General features: G+C 47.0%; 1 protein-coding gene across 1 annotated transcript in view; it reads right to left on the bottom strand.

Moving 5' to 3' along the window:
- The window catches only part of BUB1 (BUB1 mitotic checkpoint serine/threonine kinase), a 1006269-nt gene that overhangs the window by 922541 nt on the left and 65295 nt on the right, over window positions 1–18433 (bottom strand). Inside the window, exons 2-5 of the mRNA XM_086926890.1 lie at window positions 15057–15116; window positions 14820–14958; window positions 12507–12703; window positions 3105–3148 (exon numbers count right to left, since the gene is read on the bottom strand). Coding sequence (XP_086783016.1) covers window positions 3105–3148; window positions 12507–12703; window positions 14820–14958; window positions 15057–15116 — 440 coding nt within the window. The remainder of the gene's footprint in view (window positions 1–3104; window positions 3149–12506; window positions 12704–14819; window positions 14959–15056; window positions 15117–18433) is intronic.

The raw sequence follows: 18433 nt of genomic DNA, 5'->3' as shown, positions 1-18433 counted from the left end.
GCAAAAACCATGTGCCGCTAATAGGGATGAGTCTGCTGCAGCGCTGATAATTTGATTCGCTACCAGCATCCCTTCGTTTAGCACTTCCTGGAAGTCTTCCTGCTTCTCGCGAGGCAAGTGTTCTGCAAACTGCAGGAGGGAGTCCCAGAGGGCGCGGTTGTAGCGTCCCAACAAAGCCCTGGCACTCGCAGCCTTCATAGAGGTCGCCGATGTGCCACATACTTTCCTTCCAGCTGAATCCATCCATCTAGACTCCTTATCCGGGGGAACCGTGGATGACGGGGTGGTAGCATGTTGTTTGTGGGCCGCCGTCACAATCACAGAATCCGGAGGAGGTTCCGCCCTTAGAAAGGCCGGGTCCGAATCGGGAGCCCGGTATTTTTTCAGCAATCTCGATGGGGCCGCCTTAGTCACCGCAGGGGTGAGGAAAAGGTCCATGGCCGGTTCCTCCAGGCCCGGCACCAGAGGCAGCAGTGGACGAGACAGGCGTTTCTGGTGCTGTGTCTCGAAAATGACTGATGTCTTAGGCGTGGGCACAGTCAAAGATCTGCCTAATTTGGCAGCGCCTCTTAAAAGGACATCATGGAACGCCACCAGGTCATCAATCGGCGACACCCTCGTGTCCGGTGATCCCGACAAGGCAAGAGTAGTCCCTGGTCCCCGAGGACCTCGTGCGAGAGCGAGATCTGTGCCTCCTATGGCGGTGTCTCGACCTTTGGCGCGATCGCTCCTTCCTCCTAGAGCGAGAGCGTGATCTACCGGCCCGTGGACGCTCCACAGGTTTCCGTGGGGGCGTCTTCCTCGGTTCCTCCTGGGGTCTAGGTCTAGGGGTCCCCTTAGGAGGTGTCTGCAGAGGAGGCAGTGATGTCGACCTTGGCGGAGGGACCGGGGGTATCACCGACCGAGGGGCAGGCCCATGCGGTGGAAGTGGTGGTAGTGGTCGTCCTGGCGGAAGTGGAGGGTTGGTGGGAGGGTCCTCCTTAGGTACAGGGGGAGGGGGCGACCTAGGCCAAGTTGGTGTATACACCACCGAGTACACCGAGCCCGGTGACTCCTTCGGCGAAGGGGACTGTGACCCAGCCCCTTCAGCAGGCGATCTCTTCCTCTTGCGTCCTCCACTAGATCCAGCCTGACTTCTGGTGCCAGAACTCCTCTTGCGCCGTTTAGGAGAGTTGGAGACGCCGATCTCTTCCTTCTCGACGCGGAGCGTCGCTTTTCCGGCGTCGAACGTCGCCTCCGCGACTCTGGCGTCGAACGCCGCCTACGCGACTTCTACCTCCTCTTCCTCGACGCCGAACGCCGCCTCCGCGACGTCGACCATTTCATTCACGACGACGAGCGTCTATTCCTCCTTCGAGGTCCTCGACGTCGAGGAGCCCCTCGACGCCGACCGTCGTTTCGACGGCGACCGGCAGTGTCGCCTAGACGGCGAGCGCCGATGCCTGTCGCTCAGTCTTCGACGTCGATAGGTCGACGCCGACGTCGACGATGAAGATGCGGTCGACGGTGGTCTCGACGTCGAATCTTCACGCCGTCTCGACCCGGAGCCCCAGGGAGATGGGTAACACACCGTCGTCATCCCTCTCGATGTCGTCGTCTATGCAATCGACGCCGACGGAAACCGGGACAGTTTGCTGGCCTTCCTGCCTCTGGGGAGCCCCCCAGAGGCCGCAGCAGAGGCAGAGGGAACCTTCCCAGCCTGCCCAGACCCACCTGCAGCCTGCAGTCGTCTCTCCAAGGCCTTGAAGCCTAATCTTCAGCCTGTCCCTCAGGGTCCTTGCTGAAAGTTGCTGGCAGATGTCAGTCTTCAGGGACATGTGTGTCAGGTAGACAGACTATGCAGACGTCGTGTGGATCACTCTTGGCCTTCTTTCTTCCACATGCTGGCCATTTGTCGAAAAGACCAGGCATTTTAGAGCCCTAAAAAGCCTGAACCAACACACAGGAGAGAAGAGAAGCACCAAGAAATATATACTCATACACTTTTATCCAAAAAAGTGACAAAAATCCAATAAACCCTTGAAACAAGGGAGAGCTCAATGCCAGGGTCCTGTTAGCAGGAGCAGGAAAAAAGAACTGAAAGTAAGAGGGACCTGCTATGCATTCTGGGATACTGGGAGAAAGTTCTCTTAAAGGCACAGTATCCTATTTAAGCCACATAATGGCAGCCTTTGGGGCTCGTCTGTCCATGCATTCCTCTCTATGATTCCAGAGTCTTTTACTGGTGGAGAAAAGTTTCTCTATGGTAGAAACTGGGCAGACTGTGTTGTGTGTGGTGTTGTTTGGTGGAATTTCTAGTTGAAGTACTGGACAGTGTAGCCTGTGGATATAGGCTGCATTATTTGTCTTTAAATTCTCTCTTAAGTGTCTTTGCAGTTTCTGCATGATTTGACAATTTAAGAGATTATTTTGGATTGCCTGGGTCCACGCACATGGGCGGGACTATTCACTAGATTATGACTATACACAGAGATCCCCTACTACAGAAGAGAAGAGCGAGTAAACAGGGAGGGATAAGGGGAAAACACGGGATACAAAGTACAAGGCAAATGAGAAAAAAGCAAAAGATAAAGATAACCGATAAAAAAACAAAAAGAAACAAATGCAGAAAGAAACAGAACAGATGCAGAAAAAACAGAAATAAACATATGCAGATAAAATGCCGAAAAAGAGAACAGATCAGAAAAGGGGCAGATAGCCAGAGGCAGAAACAAAGGCAGATGGGAAGCCCAGGGAGGCAGGCTTAGCCAAGCGGTTCTCGGGGCTCGAACTGAGGTAGGCTGAGCAGAGAGGCAGGGCACTAGCTGGCAGAGCTATTGCGGAGCGATGGCAGAGCTGCGTGCTGGGAGAGAAGAACCCAAGGGGTTCTTGGGTTCTGCTCTCCCAGTGCTTTACTTAAAAGATAATTGTCCTACTAGAGCACTGAACTAGCCTCTCTTCAAATATAAACTCATTACTGATTAACTCATCTTATATTTTGCAACTTAATCTAACAGTATCATCTCTGAATCAGAACAAAGTATGGTGTAACTATACTTATATAATATGAACTAAACGGATTCAATATAAAAGAAAATAGCTAAGAATAATAATATGTATCTCACCTCTGGTTTGTGCACTAGTCCTAGAAAGGCGAAGCCGGAACAACCTAGGAAGAAATCACCACATGTGAATCTAAAACTTTGTATAAGCCTAGAATGTATAAATTATAAAATGCCTCCTTTAGTACAAAGAACATCTGAAGTTACATAGGATTAGCCTGTTCACAACACAACCTTAGGTTAGTAACATTTGAATTAAAAAATGATTTGATTTCCGGACAGGACATCAGTGACCATCCTGCACAATGGGTTTGTTCTTGCTTTCCCTTGGGGCATTGTGTAAACGTTTTACATTAGTAGCCCCCAAAATTTGATCTCTTCCCCCATCTCCAGAAAAAACTGAGGGGAGGGTGGTAATCAAAGGCAAGACAAATCAAAGGCTCACAGATACACAGACAGAGCCAGCAGCCCACCCCCAACTAGGGCTTAGACAATCATGCAGAAAGCCCCAATATCAAAAAATGTCAACTCAATTCAAATTTAAATAAAAATAGAACCCCAAGAGATAAACCAACTTCAATAGATTCTGGCCACTTTGAGACATTAAGGTAGTTCTAATTACAGAACACGTTCTGCTATATTTATGTACATGAATTGTGTTGGTTTCCCCACATTTAGGGATGCACCATTTCCCACCACAAGAAGGTTCAGAAGAATACATGCCCATGTATGAATACATGGCGCCTTATACGCTGGATGAGTTTCCTCTACTCAATGAGGAGTCACTAGATATTCTGATGCAGAAGATTAAATCTGGCTCACCTACCGATCCGGCCCCCCCTTTTCATTTACTTAAAATTAAAGACATCATTAGGCCTACGATCCTTAAAATCTTAAACTCCTCTATCACCACAGGCACAGTCCCAACAGCATGGAAACGTGCCCAAGTTAGAGCACTCTTAAAAAAACCTACCTTGGACCCCGATAACATGGCTAACTATCGTCCAATTTCACTCCTTCCCTGGATTAGCAAATTGCTGGAGAAACATATTAATGCGTCCGTCACTCAATACTTGGAACATAACCTTCTGCTCCACGATTCCCAAGCAGGCTTCCGCCCAAAACTAGGCACAGAAACGGCCCTTCTGACTGTGACGGAGATGGCTAGGAAACAGATGGATCAAGGCGGCACTGTAGCAATTATGTTGCTTGATCTCAGTGCCGCCTTCGATACCGTCAACACTAGCATCCTCCTTGACCGCCTACGTCACATAGGAATTACAGGGAAGGCCATAACATGGAGGACCGTTCCTTCGAGGTAGTCGAGAACGATGCCCACTCAAAAATCTGGCCTCTTGAGCAAGGTGTACCACAGGGCTCGTCTTTGAGCCCTACTCTATTTAATGTATACCTACAACCTCTGGCAGACATTGTGCGTTCGTTTGGCCTAGATATCGTGACCTATGCCGACGACACACAATTAGTGGTATCCATGAATCAGCCTAATACCTCTCCCCCCAATCTTATGAATTGCTTGGTAGCAATAAATCATTGGATGACCTCTTCACACCTAAAGCTCAATGGTGAGAAAACTGAGCTTATGATTCTGGGTAACTCACCAACTCCGAGCCTTATGCTCGACTGGCCCCCTAGTATGGGGACCCCACCTCAACCTAAGACCCATATAAAGAGTCTGGGCATGTGGTTGGATTCGAAGTTGGACTTCAAGCAACAAGCTACTACCCTATCCGCCACTTGCTTTGGCCTGATGCGGATGCTCAGGAAGGTGCTGCCTCTTCTTCCCTTCCAGGCACGTAGAATCATGGTGCAAGCCATTATCCTGTCCCTTCTGGACTACGGAAACTCATTATACTTAGGAGCCCCAATCTCTACCACCAGAAAACTGCAGATTACACAGAATGCAGCGGCTCGCCTTCTCCTAAACCTGGGCCGACGAGATTCAGGCACAGCTGCATTAAAGAAACTGCACTGGTTGCCCATCAAGGCCAGAATTGTGTTTAAATCCATGTGCATTATGCACAAAGCCATGTGGAAAACTGGACCAGCCATGGTTTGCTCACTTGCAAACCCTTATCTTCCTAAACGAAGCCTGAGATCCAGCTCAGCTTTCCTGGCTACCGTTAACAGAACTAAACGGGCAAGATGGGGTGGACGATCCTTCTCCTGGAATGCCGCGAGAGCCTGGAACTCCCTGCCTGACACCCTCCGTGGCGAGCCTAACCTGTTGAAGTTCCGTAAGGAACTGAAAACTCTTCTTTTCACCTAAACTTGGCTCTTTGACTTCTCATGACTCAAACAATGTAGCGCTACGAGGCCTCCGGGTAGTATGCGCTTAACAAAACTCCATTAATAATAATTGTGTGGGAATTCTAACATTCCTAGCTCTACCTTGTGTCGTCCAACCAGCAGGCAGAGCAAAGAAAGCCACTAAAGATATTTTCAGACATCAGGTCTTTGAGGCAAACTTATACTATATGTTGAACTTTGGTATCATTATGTTTAGTCAACTGTGTAAATCAGATAAAAGTGGAGTATGAACAAGTCTTTAAAACACCACCACCTCTGCCAAGACAGTTTGCGCATGTATACATGTTGCAAATGCATTCTAGTTAAGAATACAGTACTCTGCATTTATTGAAGACATAGCAGGGCCACAAAGCTTTTGACAAGCCATAGTAAGCAATAAGCTGCTTATGAGAAAAATGTATTGAATTTGTATTGTAATATTCATAGAGTTTTTTGTTTTTTGTTTTTTTACTTCTGACAAGGCCACTAAATTCTCAGAATTGTATCCAGATTCTAGGTGCCCCTAAGAAGTGCATGGATGAAACAGGGTGTTGCTCGTGGAATGATTAATGTCGGAAGTCATTTGAGGAGCATGAGGGTTAAAGGGATCCTATGCGCATGATGTGATAGCATCACTGCACTTAACATGTGCTCAGCAGAGAATGTGAGGATAGCTGCTATGCGCACACGCACACACCAATAAGGATTTGTTTACTGCATTGTAGTTAACTGTTAAGAGTCAGGTTTAGAGTGCTCTCAGGAATTCAAGGTGGTTAGATAGCCTTATTTTTTTGGGAAGATGTGACGGGGTGGCGGGTCCAGGGGATGACAATGCTGTTGTACACGCAGACGGCTGGTCTGCTCTGCCGTTGACCCCCCTTTCTGTTGTCCTTATACAGACTGATGCCTCTGCTGCTGTACCTGCGGATTGGTGGTCGGCCATACCGCGGACCCCCCCCTGCCATCCCTGCACAGACTGATGACACTGGTCTACATGACTGGGGTACGACGGAGGTCGATAGTGTATGGAACTATGCACCGGTAGAAGAACACGGCCCCTTTAACTACGGACTACACGCCGGCGTGGCCACGCCCCCTGCGAGCGTGGAGGAGTCAAATGCCGGAAGAGAGGAGGAGAAGACGGACGGCGTTTCCCTGGAGGCGGAAGGAGTGTTGGAGTGGAGACGGAGAGCAGTGGAGTCGAGTATTGGAAGAGGAGAAGCGTGCGGAAAGTGCCCAGCCGAGAACGTCAAGCCAGGAGGCCACCGATTTGGCGCTTCGCCCTGCAACGGTCCCACGGGAGGAGCGTGGCTGGACAAGGTACGGGGTACTGTTGCTGGCTGGGTGGGGAGGAGTGACCCGAAGAAACCTCGAGACCCAGTGTAAATATTCTACAGTCAGGAAATCCCCCCCCCCTTCACGAGCACGTCGAACGGCTGTAATTAACTGAGCACTTGGTTTCCCTCACTCCCCGGGCCCTTGCAAGTCCAGCACGGACGTCCCAGTGATTGTGCTATTTCTTTTCTTTCTTTTCCGGGACGCATCCGGACGAGGCCACGATCCAGTATCCCAGGGTGACGACATCTCCTTCCCTCCCTACCGGAGAGAGCGTCTCGACCCGTCTACAACCCTACATCATTCTGGAGAGCTCAGGATTTACAAGAGGTGTCAGAACGGAGACCTCTGACTTTGCAAAACTGAGAGTGACTTCTAAAAGGCGTAAAGCATATTTAAAAATAAAACCTTCACTAAGAGCACTATTCCCTGACTCTGCCTCATTGGATCCTACCCCCCTTGCTTCTGCCTCATCTTCCCCTCTATCCCACGAACCTGCCCCTTTACAGAAGACTATTTCATATTTTTACCATTTATATTGTAATGTTTTCTTCGGTACACGATTTGCTGAAGAAAGCAGCAATTGTCACGTGCACGACAAATTAAAAACAACAAGCACAAGCCAGGGAGCACGAGTAAAAGTAGGTTCCAGCAGGGAAGGACCTTCGAAGAATGTGTGACTACAAGGCCTCCCTCCTGCGCTCCCTTGAGAATCATTAACACCGAGTTGTTGGGGCAATTCCTCATCTAGCCTGGTGGCAAGTATTAGGCTTGTTATTTTTAATTTGTAGTGTACGTGGCAAATGGTACATTCATACTCACGTCTTTGGAGGAAGTAACCTCATTACATCCCACCCTGACAAAAGCCCATGACTTATTCAGGCCAGTTAAGAATGGCTGAAACATGTTGGTGTTGTCATAGGACCATCACATCCTTTATACCTGTTTTTTGCATTTACATTTTCTCTCCCACTCCACTATTAAAGATTTCTTTAGGAGTGGGTGAGGGATTTTATCTTTAATGGTACGCCGCCTTACAAAATATCTCTAAGTGCTCCCTGAAACATGGTTGAGCCCACCCCGACCAGTAGGAGTCGGGATGGCCCTATGATGAAGCATGTCACTATTAGAGTGAGTGAGGGCAATTAAAAGAAAAAGGGTTCCTTTACCCTTTCCACCCGCAGTGGCGGGTTGACTCTATATATATTCTCTTGATCCTCTCAGTAACACTATACTAGAGAGAGTCAGCATTATACATATAGGAAGCCTACACCCATTTTTGTTTTCTTTGTCCCCCCATCCCTGGTGGGGTATAAACAAAGGAATAACTGGAACGATACTCTGTTTTGTTAAAATAGACTGGAGCACACCACCTTTGCAGGTCCCCATATGGCACCTAAAGCGGGACGCCTTAAACGACCCAGCGCATGTGAATCCCAAATGCACTGCAAGTTGCGATTCTTGGCCTTAGGCACGATCATGTCCTCTGGTCAAAACACACTACTACTGCTCCAGACGGGCAGGAAACAAACCCCATTGAAAGCTGCTGCTCCAATGCTCACCCTGGCCCGCTCCGAAAACCACCAGCCACTGCCCCCTCCCAACATATTCTTCACTCACACTCGTGCTGCTGTTTAGCTATTCCACCACCCATCAGTTCTTTAAGAGGTGCTGTAGGAAAGTGGCTCTGTATATATGGTTCCCATATAGGTACAGTGTGCACAGAGTCCACAGACCCCAGAGGTTTGGCAGAGGCTAAAGTTAGATATAACCTTACTCTCTAAAGTGGTACCTTGGTCGAGCAGTAAGGCAGTATCAGAGCACAGTGTAAAGCATTTGTTGTCAGCAAATGGTCTCACACACAAGAACTGAACTCTAGGCCAATGGTTTTATATTAAAAGATATAGCTGTTTTATTTTAGAACCAACAGGTATCAAAATATACTTTTCTCAATAAGAGTGACTTTAGGTAATTACTTTGCAAAAGGGCAATAGACTTTGTAAACACAATAGCTACAGTGGTTGCAATAGACAACACAATTTCAAACACAATTTAACATTGAGCACAATGGGTTTTGCTAGATAAATGCAGTTGATTACTTTATGGATTTATTTTCCAACCCCAGGACTGGATCCTAGATTCAGTCTCTGGATATGTACTGTCAACAGTTAAGTAAAAGCGTTTTGGTTACAGTAGTGGTTTAAAGAATATAAATGTATTTTCAAAGCTGACACTTAGAAACTTTTCAGAGAAAACCAAGCAATGTTATCCCAGGGGAGGAAATTCAAGTCACAGGTAAAGTATTTATTATTTATTTATTTTTAAAGTTTTATATAGCGCGAACAAGATCTTTGCAGATATCAGAGCGCTTTACAGAGACAGTAGGTAGGGTAAACAAACTCTTGAAAACAATATAATATTCGGTAGTGAGTGAGTTGCAAAATAGGGTAGCAATCGCACAAGAGTATGCACACTAATAACAATCAAGAAACAATAATATAGAAGCCGTGCAATGTCGACTCGAATAAGATTATAGCACCCCAGAGGGTGAGTAAACACACTGTTGAAAACAGAATAGTAGTCAGTAGTGAGTGAATTACAAGTCAGTAAAGCACTCAAGTCATAGTGTACAGCCCTAATAAACAATGGGGAAACCAATAATATAGCATCCGTGCAATGATTTTGATCCAGTAGCAGTCATAAAAGAGTCTAACATAGATAAGCATTCAGGTAGCCGATAATATAGGAGCCATGTGATCTGTTGGATCTTGAGCCTCCTGATATAGTCAGCTTGTGAGTGAGGTAGTTGGGTGACTTGTGGTGTACGGCTGAGTGTGTCATACAGGCAATTTTCAGCTGAACTCTGGCTTCAAAAGGCAGCCAGTTCAGGGCTTTTAAGTCAGGAGATATATGCGAGTGTTTTCTTGAACCAGTGATGAGTCTCGCGGCCGCGTTCAGGGAGGCTCTTAGGGGAGCCGTTGTTGTTAGGGGGAGCCCGCTGAGAGCCACAATTCCGTAGTCTATGCGAGGAATGACTAGGGCTTCTCGAAGTAGGTTCTTGTTACTTTTGTAATCCAGTACTGGACTCCTAGGTTCAGCACTGGGACCTCTACCTAAGACAGGTAAGTAATTGCATTTTGGTAGCTGGTAGGATTTTTAAAGAATATTTGTAGTTTGCAAAAATCCACACAGAAACTTCACAGAAAAACATTCAATGGTTTCCTATGAAAGAAAATTCAGGTTACTGGTAAGTACAGTTATGGTTACTTATGCAGGTCAGGACTGGGCTGAAAGGTACAGTACTGGCTTCTCTCCTGATCACAGGTGAGTAATTTGGAATGCATTATTCGGCTGATTTTAGATGAATGGATCAACTGGTGGAGTTAAGGTTCTGGGCATAGACTCAGGGGTCTCCCAGGGTCGGAAAGGTAAAGTAGTTACACCCTCAGCGGCACAGGGGCAGCCTGGTGCAGAGAGAGTAGGCCCAATGCAATCCTATGGGGGGTAGAGGGCCTTTGGTTGGGGGCTGCAAGCAAGCAGGCCAAGCGGCTTTGGGAGCTGAGCTCCTGGTCACTTACTCAGGGAAAGTGGGGAAGTAGATTAGTGTAGTAGTTGCACTTCCAGTGGCACTCGGGCGTCTGGGTGCAGGGTGCTTTTGAGCCGTCTGGCGCTCAATGTTATCCAATGGGAAAGTTAAAAAGTGAACAAAGGCTGTAGACCTGGGGATGGAGATTCTTCAGGTGCGACCACCACTTCGAGAGGTACGTTGGGATCTTGGAGAAGAGGTAGGTACCCCAAAGGAGGGCACAAGGAGCTGCCGGGTGCAGGGGTGTCTTTTGGTGTCGGGAAATCTTACCCTCAGTTGGTCGCGGTTGGAGGGGTTCCTGGTTCTGAGGCTGCAGGCGTCATCTGGGTCGTCGAGGAGGGTCTTTGGGCACTGGACTCCGGGTGACAGTCGCCATGGGAACGTCCTTGTGGTCTTGGATCACTCTCTGGCACAGGCCTGGCTCGGCGGGTGCAGAGTGGGCGGGATTCGCGGTTCCTGGCTGGCACCAGGAGAATTGCTGTTTGAGCTGAACCACTGCTCGTGGGAGTCCCAGTCTTTTGGAAGGTTCAAGGCAGGCAGGTCCTCCGGGTTTTCGAGGTTGCTGTACGCCGGAGACGCCAGAGTTTCGCAGGAGCAGGTTAAACGATCAACAGGCCTGTAGGGTTCTGGGGCCAAGTCAGTGGGCATCGTCCTCTTGTTAGCAGCTGCACGGCAGGTCTTCTTGTTTCTTGTTCTTCTTCTTGTTGCAATCGGGATCTAAGGAAGGAAGGTTCAGAGTGCCCCTAAATACTCAATTTAGGGGCGTTACAGGTAGGGCAAGGGCAGGGACCAATGGGTCCCTGACCTGGGGTGAGTACACCCCCTAACCTGCTCCTCTCCTGTGGGAGGGGGGCAGTGGACTAGCTCTGATTGGGTAGGGCTCCCCTTCCTCAAGATGGCGGTAGCCCGGAGTTATGCTTCACCTGGCCTCTCCCACCTGAGGGGTGGAGTTGGCACAGGCTTGCACACCCCCTTTCCTGACGTAGGGTTTTCCGCCAGTCTTCCCGGCAGAGTGGGGTCAGAACTGGTGGGGCCCAGTTGCGGAGTACAGCAAGTGGCCTGGTGAAGCTCACAAAGGCGGCATGCCTTTGAAGCTTCCCCCTGCCCATCGTGGGGAAGGAGACCTAGCACCTCGACCGGGGTGTGCATTGTTGCAGGCCCAAGAGGGCAGGGGGCTCTCCACCCAGGGGTCCAGCAACATGTCTGCTGTGTGGCAGCCTAGGCAGCCTCCCAGACAAGAAGTGGGTTGTAGGTTAGGTTTCAGGGAGCATCTCGAAGATGCCCTCTGTAGTGCATTTGACATTAAATCCCACACTGGCATCAGTGTGGGTTTAATGTGCTGATAAGTTTGATATCAAACTTGTCAGCCTTCAGTGTAGCCATTATGGTGCTGTGGAGTTCGTAATGACAACCTCCCAGCACCATATACTCTTAATGGCATCACTGCACTTACAGTGCCCAGGAATGGCCCTGGGTACTGTAGGGGCACAGGGTTCATGCCCCGGTGCCCACGCCACTGACATAGGGCACCCAGCTAGAGAGGGGGGGGGGGGCTGATATATGCCAGGGCAGTGGGTTTGTGGGCATGGCACACAGGGATTTGTGCCATGTCGACCATTCGCACTCAGCCTGCAAAGGCAGTGCATGTGTGTGTGTGTGTGTGTGTGTGTGTGTGTGTGTGTGTTTCAGTGTACAGGGCACAACAAGTGCTGCAGCCCTTAGGGGTCTTCTCTGGTCACAATGCCCTGGGTGCCTAGGGTACCATTTACTAGGGGCTGACATGGGGCTAGAAATGCCAACTGGGTTTTAGTTTCAACACAGTTTTTAGGGAAGGACCACAGGCCCTGGGCACAGGATTGGCAGGAGCCTAGGGCACACTCAGTCAAAGCACATCAGCAGTTCAGCAAAAAGTGGGGGCATACCATGCAAGAAAGATGGCACTTTCTCACAGGTACACATACTTCATGACCTACTGAATGAGTCTCATGCCCGCAGTCTACAGATTTGATGCACGCAGGTGCCAATCAGCATAGTATGGTTTCTATTTCAAATATGCCTACCTCAATGTGTGACCTACCCATCATCTGTACAGAGGTGTTTAACAAAACTAGAGTTTGTGGATGTTGATGGATCCAAAAATGCAGTTGTATACATAGTCTTTTGTTGATCAGAGTTTTGTCAACTTCTTAAGTGAATCTTCATAGATCATGTTATACAAAATAAATCAAATCTCTTACCTGTACTGCAGATTAAGGTGTTCCATTGGTTCTGCCTGGTTTTCAATAGCTTTCTGGAACACAATATTTGCAATCTGCATATTTCCTCGTTCTTCTAGGAGGTGAGCCCAAGCAAGATAAAGAGCAGCTGAATGTGATCCAATCCCATGGTTATATAAATACTCATAAAATGAGGTAGGTTCTCCAAGAGATACAGCCTTTGGGAGATAGAATTGAAAATAAACATCTGAACTGATGGCAATGCCTTGTTGGAACAGAAAAATAATGTACTACAAGAATAACCTTAATATTATTGTTTTTTTATGCAAAGATCAATACTATTTATGACGTGGCACACATCAATGCTAACTAGATCAGGAAAAAGGGTAAAGCAGGTGGCTGTATTGTACAACAGACCAGGTGTCATTTTTCGGCAAAGGCAATCCACAGGGGAAAAAAAAACTATGGTCAAATAACCAATAAGCTCAGAATTGCTTTTGAAATTGGAAAATATTCACTAATTTTGAGTATATAAAAAAACTGGTAGTTGATTGGCTAGGAATAGTAAACAAAAATAAAAGCTTCCAAGATTACTATGAGTCAGTAGGAATGCACCATTGAGCCCAATCCATATGCAAAAGGATAGGACTGCACAGAGCGGTTTTACTTTTATATTCTGCCGAGTATGTCAAGAAACTAGCATAGTTTCATGCCTTTCCAACTCAAAATCCCAAATATAAATTTGGACAACATGCTAGTACATTATGCACTTTAAAAAGAGAATGATTTGAGGCAACCAAGATGAGCCTCTGTGCAATGCCAGGGTACCAAATGAAAAACAAATACCCAGCATCTTTTCATCCCTTCCCCACCCAAGGAAATAGGAAATACTCAATGGAACATGCTGGCTCAGGTGAGGCAAAGGCAATGTACCAGAAATGGAGAGCAGGAAAGAAAAAGGCCAACAAAATCAACTCACAAATAGCTCTGGAGTAGAAGTAATCAGAAACGTACAGTAGTTATATTAAGGAATGTCTACCATCCAGTGGAAACAGCCCATTGGAAAGAAAATAATGGATGCTCAGTTCTAAGAACTCCAGCTTTATTGGCACAAGGCATGCAAAAAAAGTTTGCCACTAAACCACAGGTCAAGTAACTTAATATAGTTACAAAGCTCACCTCTCAACCTTGATTTTTAGAGAAGTTGTCAGAATTATTGCATTACATTGGAGGCTCACTGGACTGACTTATTTCCCATTAGTAAAGCAACAAGTCCTTGGAAGTGGCAGCATACCATCAGTAGTTGTGAACAGGCCTTTTAACCTATGTCAGTAGAGTAATGCCTACAGGCTCACTCATGTAATGTTCCGCTGCTGTGTGCGTAACTCTCCTTTGGCCTACATCAAGTTAGTATGTAGCGCTGTGCACCATGCGTTGTGTGCATGTGCTGGTTGCTTGTGTGCCTTTGAATAGTACAATACAAAGGAGTTCTGGTTTCATTTTGGGAGTCCTAGGGCTGACTGTAGTAGCATGAGGAGGTAGAATGAAACCTCCCTGACAGATCTGTGGATTGCTGCATTTCTGTGACCGGGGTTGGACACGCTGGAAACATATCACTGTGCCTGACATCCAGGTCGGAACCACTTGTCACTCCCACAGCATATGCTGTGTGGCTATCAGATTTGGAGTCACTCCTGCTGTGACACACTGCTTTCTGGAAGAATGGCAGGAGAGAGGGCATTTCAAAATGCAGAAGATCCCCGCCCTGCACCCCCCCACCCCCAAACCAACAAAGTTCAGAAACACTTAACTGCTCAACCCGTGTTTCCACTGAGATTCAAGTGCTGAAGGGGTAGTTGGCTAAGGATCAATAGCTGGTAGGGCACCGAACAATAGGAGTAAAATAACTCTGTTCCTACCATTGGGCCCAAGACTCATGATAGCCCAGTGGCATTCTAAAAGGGTTTTGACAAATATTTTAAAGTTTTACTTCATTTTCATCACATGTAATGCTGCAGTATAATCAAGCTGAAGAAATAGGCCACACGAAATCGTACTTACTATCCCAAATCTTGTGCCCTTTCTGATAAAACATTAATGAAAGATTAAAGATGGTAAAAAAGGGCCAAGATTCTACAGTCTGTGTGATGCTATGGAGGTGGTGACTATTACAGCCGCCACAGAAATTGAGTTTTTGAATCGTCCCCAGATATATTATTCTACCAATTATCTCAAAACATCCAGTGTAAGGAAAATACAGGTTTCATGATCAACTTCAAGAACGCTGTGAAATACAGTTTCAATGACTTAGTAAGAGCAAATCCTAGTACTTACAAACTTTATGCAGCACACGATGAACCGCTCATCATCATAGTATCTCCTATCACATACAAAATGGCTGATAAGACGCTCAAGCAAATGATTCACCTTCGCCTCTCCAATAGGGAAGGCATCTTCTGCCCAGAGCACATACCTGAAAGTGAAAAGGAATGGGTTGCTGAAGTATATGAATCATTTTATCTTACACTTTCAATTATTCATTTAGGCCAAATGAATGCAAGAGTTTCTCACCTTTCCCAAACTTCAAGAGGATCCTTTCCTGTGTAGCTCGCAATGGAGCTTTCAAACATTCTGAAGGAAAGAAGCAAGACCCATTTTAAACAGTCAAGTAAAGCAGATCAAAGTGTGTTGCGGAATATACAATCTACATAAATACACATCTACCTGCATTAATATTTGTAAAGTTTAAATGTACATCAGCAAATACAAGGACCAGAATATTAGTGATCCTCTCCTTATGAAATAACTACAAATCAAGCTGGTTGGTGTTCACATATAACAAAACCAAATCGATGAAATCTAAACACCCTTTTCACTGCAAATGTAAAGTCTAACTGATTATTAAAATGCAAATCAGGCCATAATTTCCGTATAATCCTTAAATCTGTGCACCACAGATAATCAATACTGGACAAATCGAAGATCAGCAAATTTATAATTATGTCGTCATTCAAGAGCTCCATTGGTTATGAAATTAAAAATTAAATTATAATATGGCAATACTTATTTGTCAATATCCCCATCCCTTTCACCGCTCATTTTTTTTCGTAAGATTCGCTCTCGGCTCATCACCTTGATTTGGGCCGTCCGGCAGCCTCGCATTGCCTACAATATCCTCACCCTCCCAAAGTCACGTGGCGGGCTTGGCGCCCCAGATTTCAAGCTGTATGCTCCAAGTGCTCAAGCCAGTTTTCTTCACTTTTGACTTCACCCCACTCCGTTTCAACCTCACGTAGCGTTAGAGGCTGACCTTGCTAGCCGGTGGCCGCTCACGACTGCTCTATTCGCCCTCGGTGAAACTCCTTCGCACTAAAATAGAAACTGTTGAGACTCTGCGTTTAGCATGGGACGGGCTTCGCAAATTTTCCGGCTCTGACATGCTTTCCACAAACAATATGCCACTTGCGCATCACCCTGCCTTTCCTCCCCTTCATTCTTCGGGGATAATCAAGCACTCTACTCGTTTGGGCCTCTCTACAGTCTCGGATCTCTACCCCGGGGACACTTTTTTCCCTCACCGCTGACTCTGGCCCCATGGATACTCTGTTATATTATCAACTCAGAGCTATCTGTAGGAAGCTTCACCCCACATTTCCCCAGCCCCCCCTTCGATGGCCTCTCTCCACCTTCTTTATACTTCTTCTTCTCCTAAAAAATTGGTCACAATAATCTACGCTTGCACGCTAGCAGCATCTCCCATTTTCACTGACCGGGTGCGCGTGGCATGGGGCGATGACCTGGGAGCCGAAATCTCCGAAGCCGATTGGTTATACTGCTGTAATCAAGCCAGTCGCCCCCTCCCCAAAATATTGTTTGCGCCTTAACCATTTCAAGTACCTCCATCGGCTATATCGGACTCCCGCCCAACTCTATACGCTTGGACTGATTGCCAGTGATAAATGCCTGCTCTGCGCCTGACTTCTCTCACCTTGCCTGGCTATGCCCCAGGGTCTCGGCAGATTGGCGCGAGGTATGTGCTGCGATTTCCACAATAATCTCATCTCTGATTCAGCCTGACCCCCTGTTCAGCCTCTAAGGCTTTGTTAAGTTTTGTCCGGACACCATCAGACGCTTGACTGCCATGCTGTTGGTCCTCACGAGGAGCAGGGTCTCCATGTGCTGGGGCCGCAGGCCAGCACCCAAGGTTGCCCTCTGGCTTGAGGACACTTCTTGCTGCCAGACTCCACTGGCGGAGTTCTGGGACCTCCAACCAGCCAAATCTCGTTCCATTGGTATTTTGGGTCCCCGCGTAACCTACCGCTTAAGTAAGGAATCGCAGCGCCCTGCGACCTCTCCCGCACTCCCCACCGGCGCCCTGCCCGCGGCGGTCGCCGGTGTAGGCCCATGAGCTATCTCCCCGCTGCTTCCGTCCCCCTTACGCCCCCTGCTGTTCCGCCATACTGAAGGCACTTTTTCTGACGTATATTTCACTCCCTCTGTGCTTGTAGGTTATGGTCCTCTAACAATGTCCCCACAGTGCCTCAAGTTTTTGATTGCTTTTACTGTATTGCATGGTCATGCTGTGCTTCTCTCATTGCAATGGAATCTTGTAAATGTGCTGTGCAACTTTTTCTAAATAAAGGTTTTTTGAAAATACATTTAAAAAAAAAAAAATTATGATATGGCAAAATGGACTTGAGAAAGACGATGGATGAACAAAGATCAAGTGGCCATGCATACAAGAGAATCGGAACCCGAAAACACCTGGGCAACCCTGGTAACCCGAGGAATCCATTGTTATTGTGAGCTCACTCAATGCCAAAGAGGACACTTTAATGCTTTGACACGTAAATGTGCCATTGCAAGCAGATATTTTAAAGGCGGAAATATAGGGCAAATGTAGCACTCATTTTCAACAAGGATGACCACACTTTAAATTATGATAGGTGCATACTTTTACTTTGCATTTAAAGAATTAACCCAACAATCACATTATTATGATCTTTTGTATGGGTGGAGTAAGGGGGCAGGAGGAAAGTGCAGCTCCATTTTAATCGAAGGGGAAAGGGTATACAGGTCGCTGGCTTAGAAGAGACTACTGCAATCTTCATTAGCGCCCAGAAGCAGACAACAATAGTGATAAGTTCTTCCTGTCACAATAGCACACGCTGGCAGACCAGTTACAAGAGAATATTTGAAGGTCCTTGAGCAAGCAATGCTGCACAAACGGCTTACCACAAAGCTCGAAAACTTTGCTATATGGTAATGAAAGTCTGCATGTGTGTCGTAACCAGGAGGAATTGCAATATATTTCCACAGAATGGAACCCTGAGCATGAAAAAAGGCTCACTCATTACATCTTGCCAGGTGGACCAACAGAGGGGGCTTTTTTAGTCCCTGGTTGGATGGGGAGAAGGACTGATCTTCAAACTTATTGGATAAGACTGGACAGAGGCACAGGTCTCGGGTCTCTGCAGCCCTCCGTGATTGAGACAGTGATTCTGTGCTGCAATTGGGCCATTTGAGCTAGTAAGGTAAGCTTTCAAAACACATGGAAATCTACTTTTAGTTCTTAGCAAGTTGTTGCTGTCCTTCAAATCTGGTCCCAACTGCTATGAAGGGAAGCCAATATTTCCTATCAGTTGTGCAAATCTTTCTATATAATGATCAGCGTTTGCAAAAAAAAAAAAAAAACAACTTAAGAAACACACCTGCCTGGTTCACCTGACCATCTTATATCGTGAGAATAGCAGTGGTGAGGGCTGGTATTGTCAGGGGTGTACTATCAGCCACACAAAACTAGTATAGCAGTTGGATTTATTTTAAAGGCGCGGATGTCTTAGGATACAATTTGGTCCTGTGCAATCTACAGTTGGCCTCTTGAGACCAACTTCACACAATGTCTCCTAAATCGTGGGGGGCTGGGTACAGCAGAAATTACATAACAT

The sequence above is a fragment of the Lissotriton vulgaris genome, chromosome 6 (assembly GCF_964263255.1).
Source record: "Lissotriton vulgaris chromosome 6, aLisVul1.2, whole genome shotgun sequence".
In the NCBI taxonomy this organism is placed as follows: domain Eukaryota; kingdom Metazoa; phylum Chordata; class Amphibia; order Caudata; family Salamandridae; genus Lissotriton; species Lissotriton vulgaris.
This window is presented reverse-complemented; position numbering and strand designations above follow the sequence as displayed.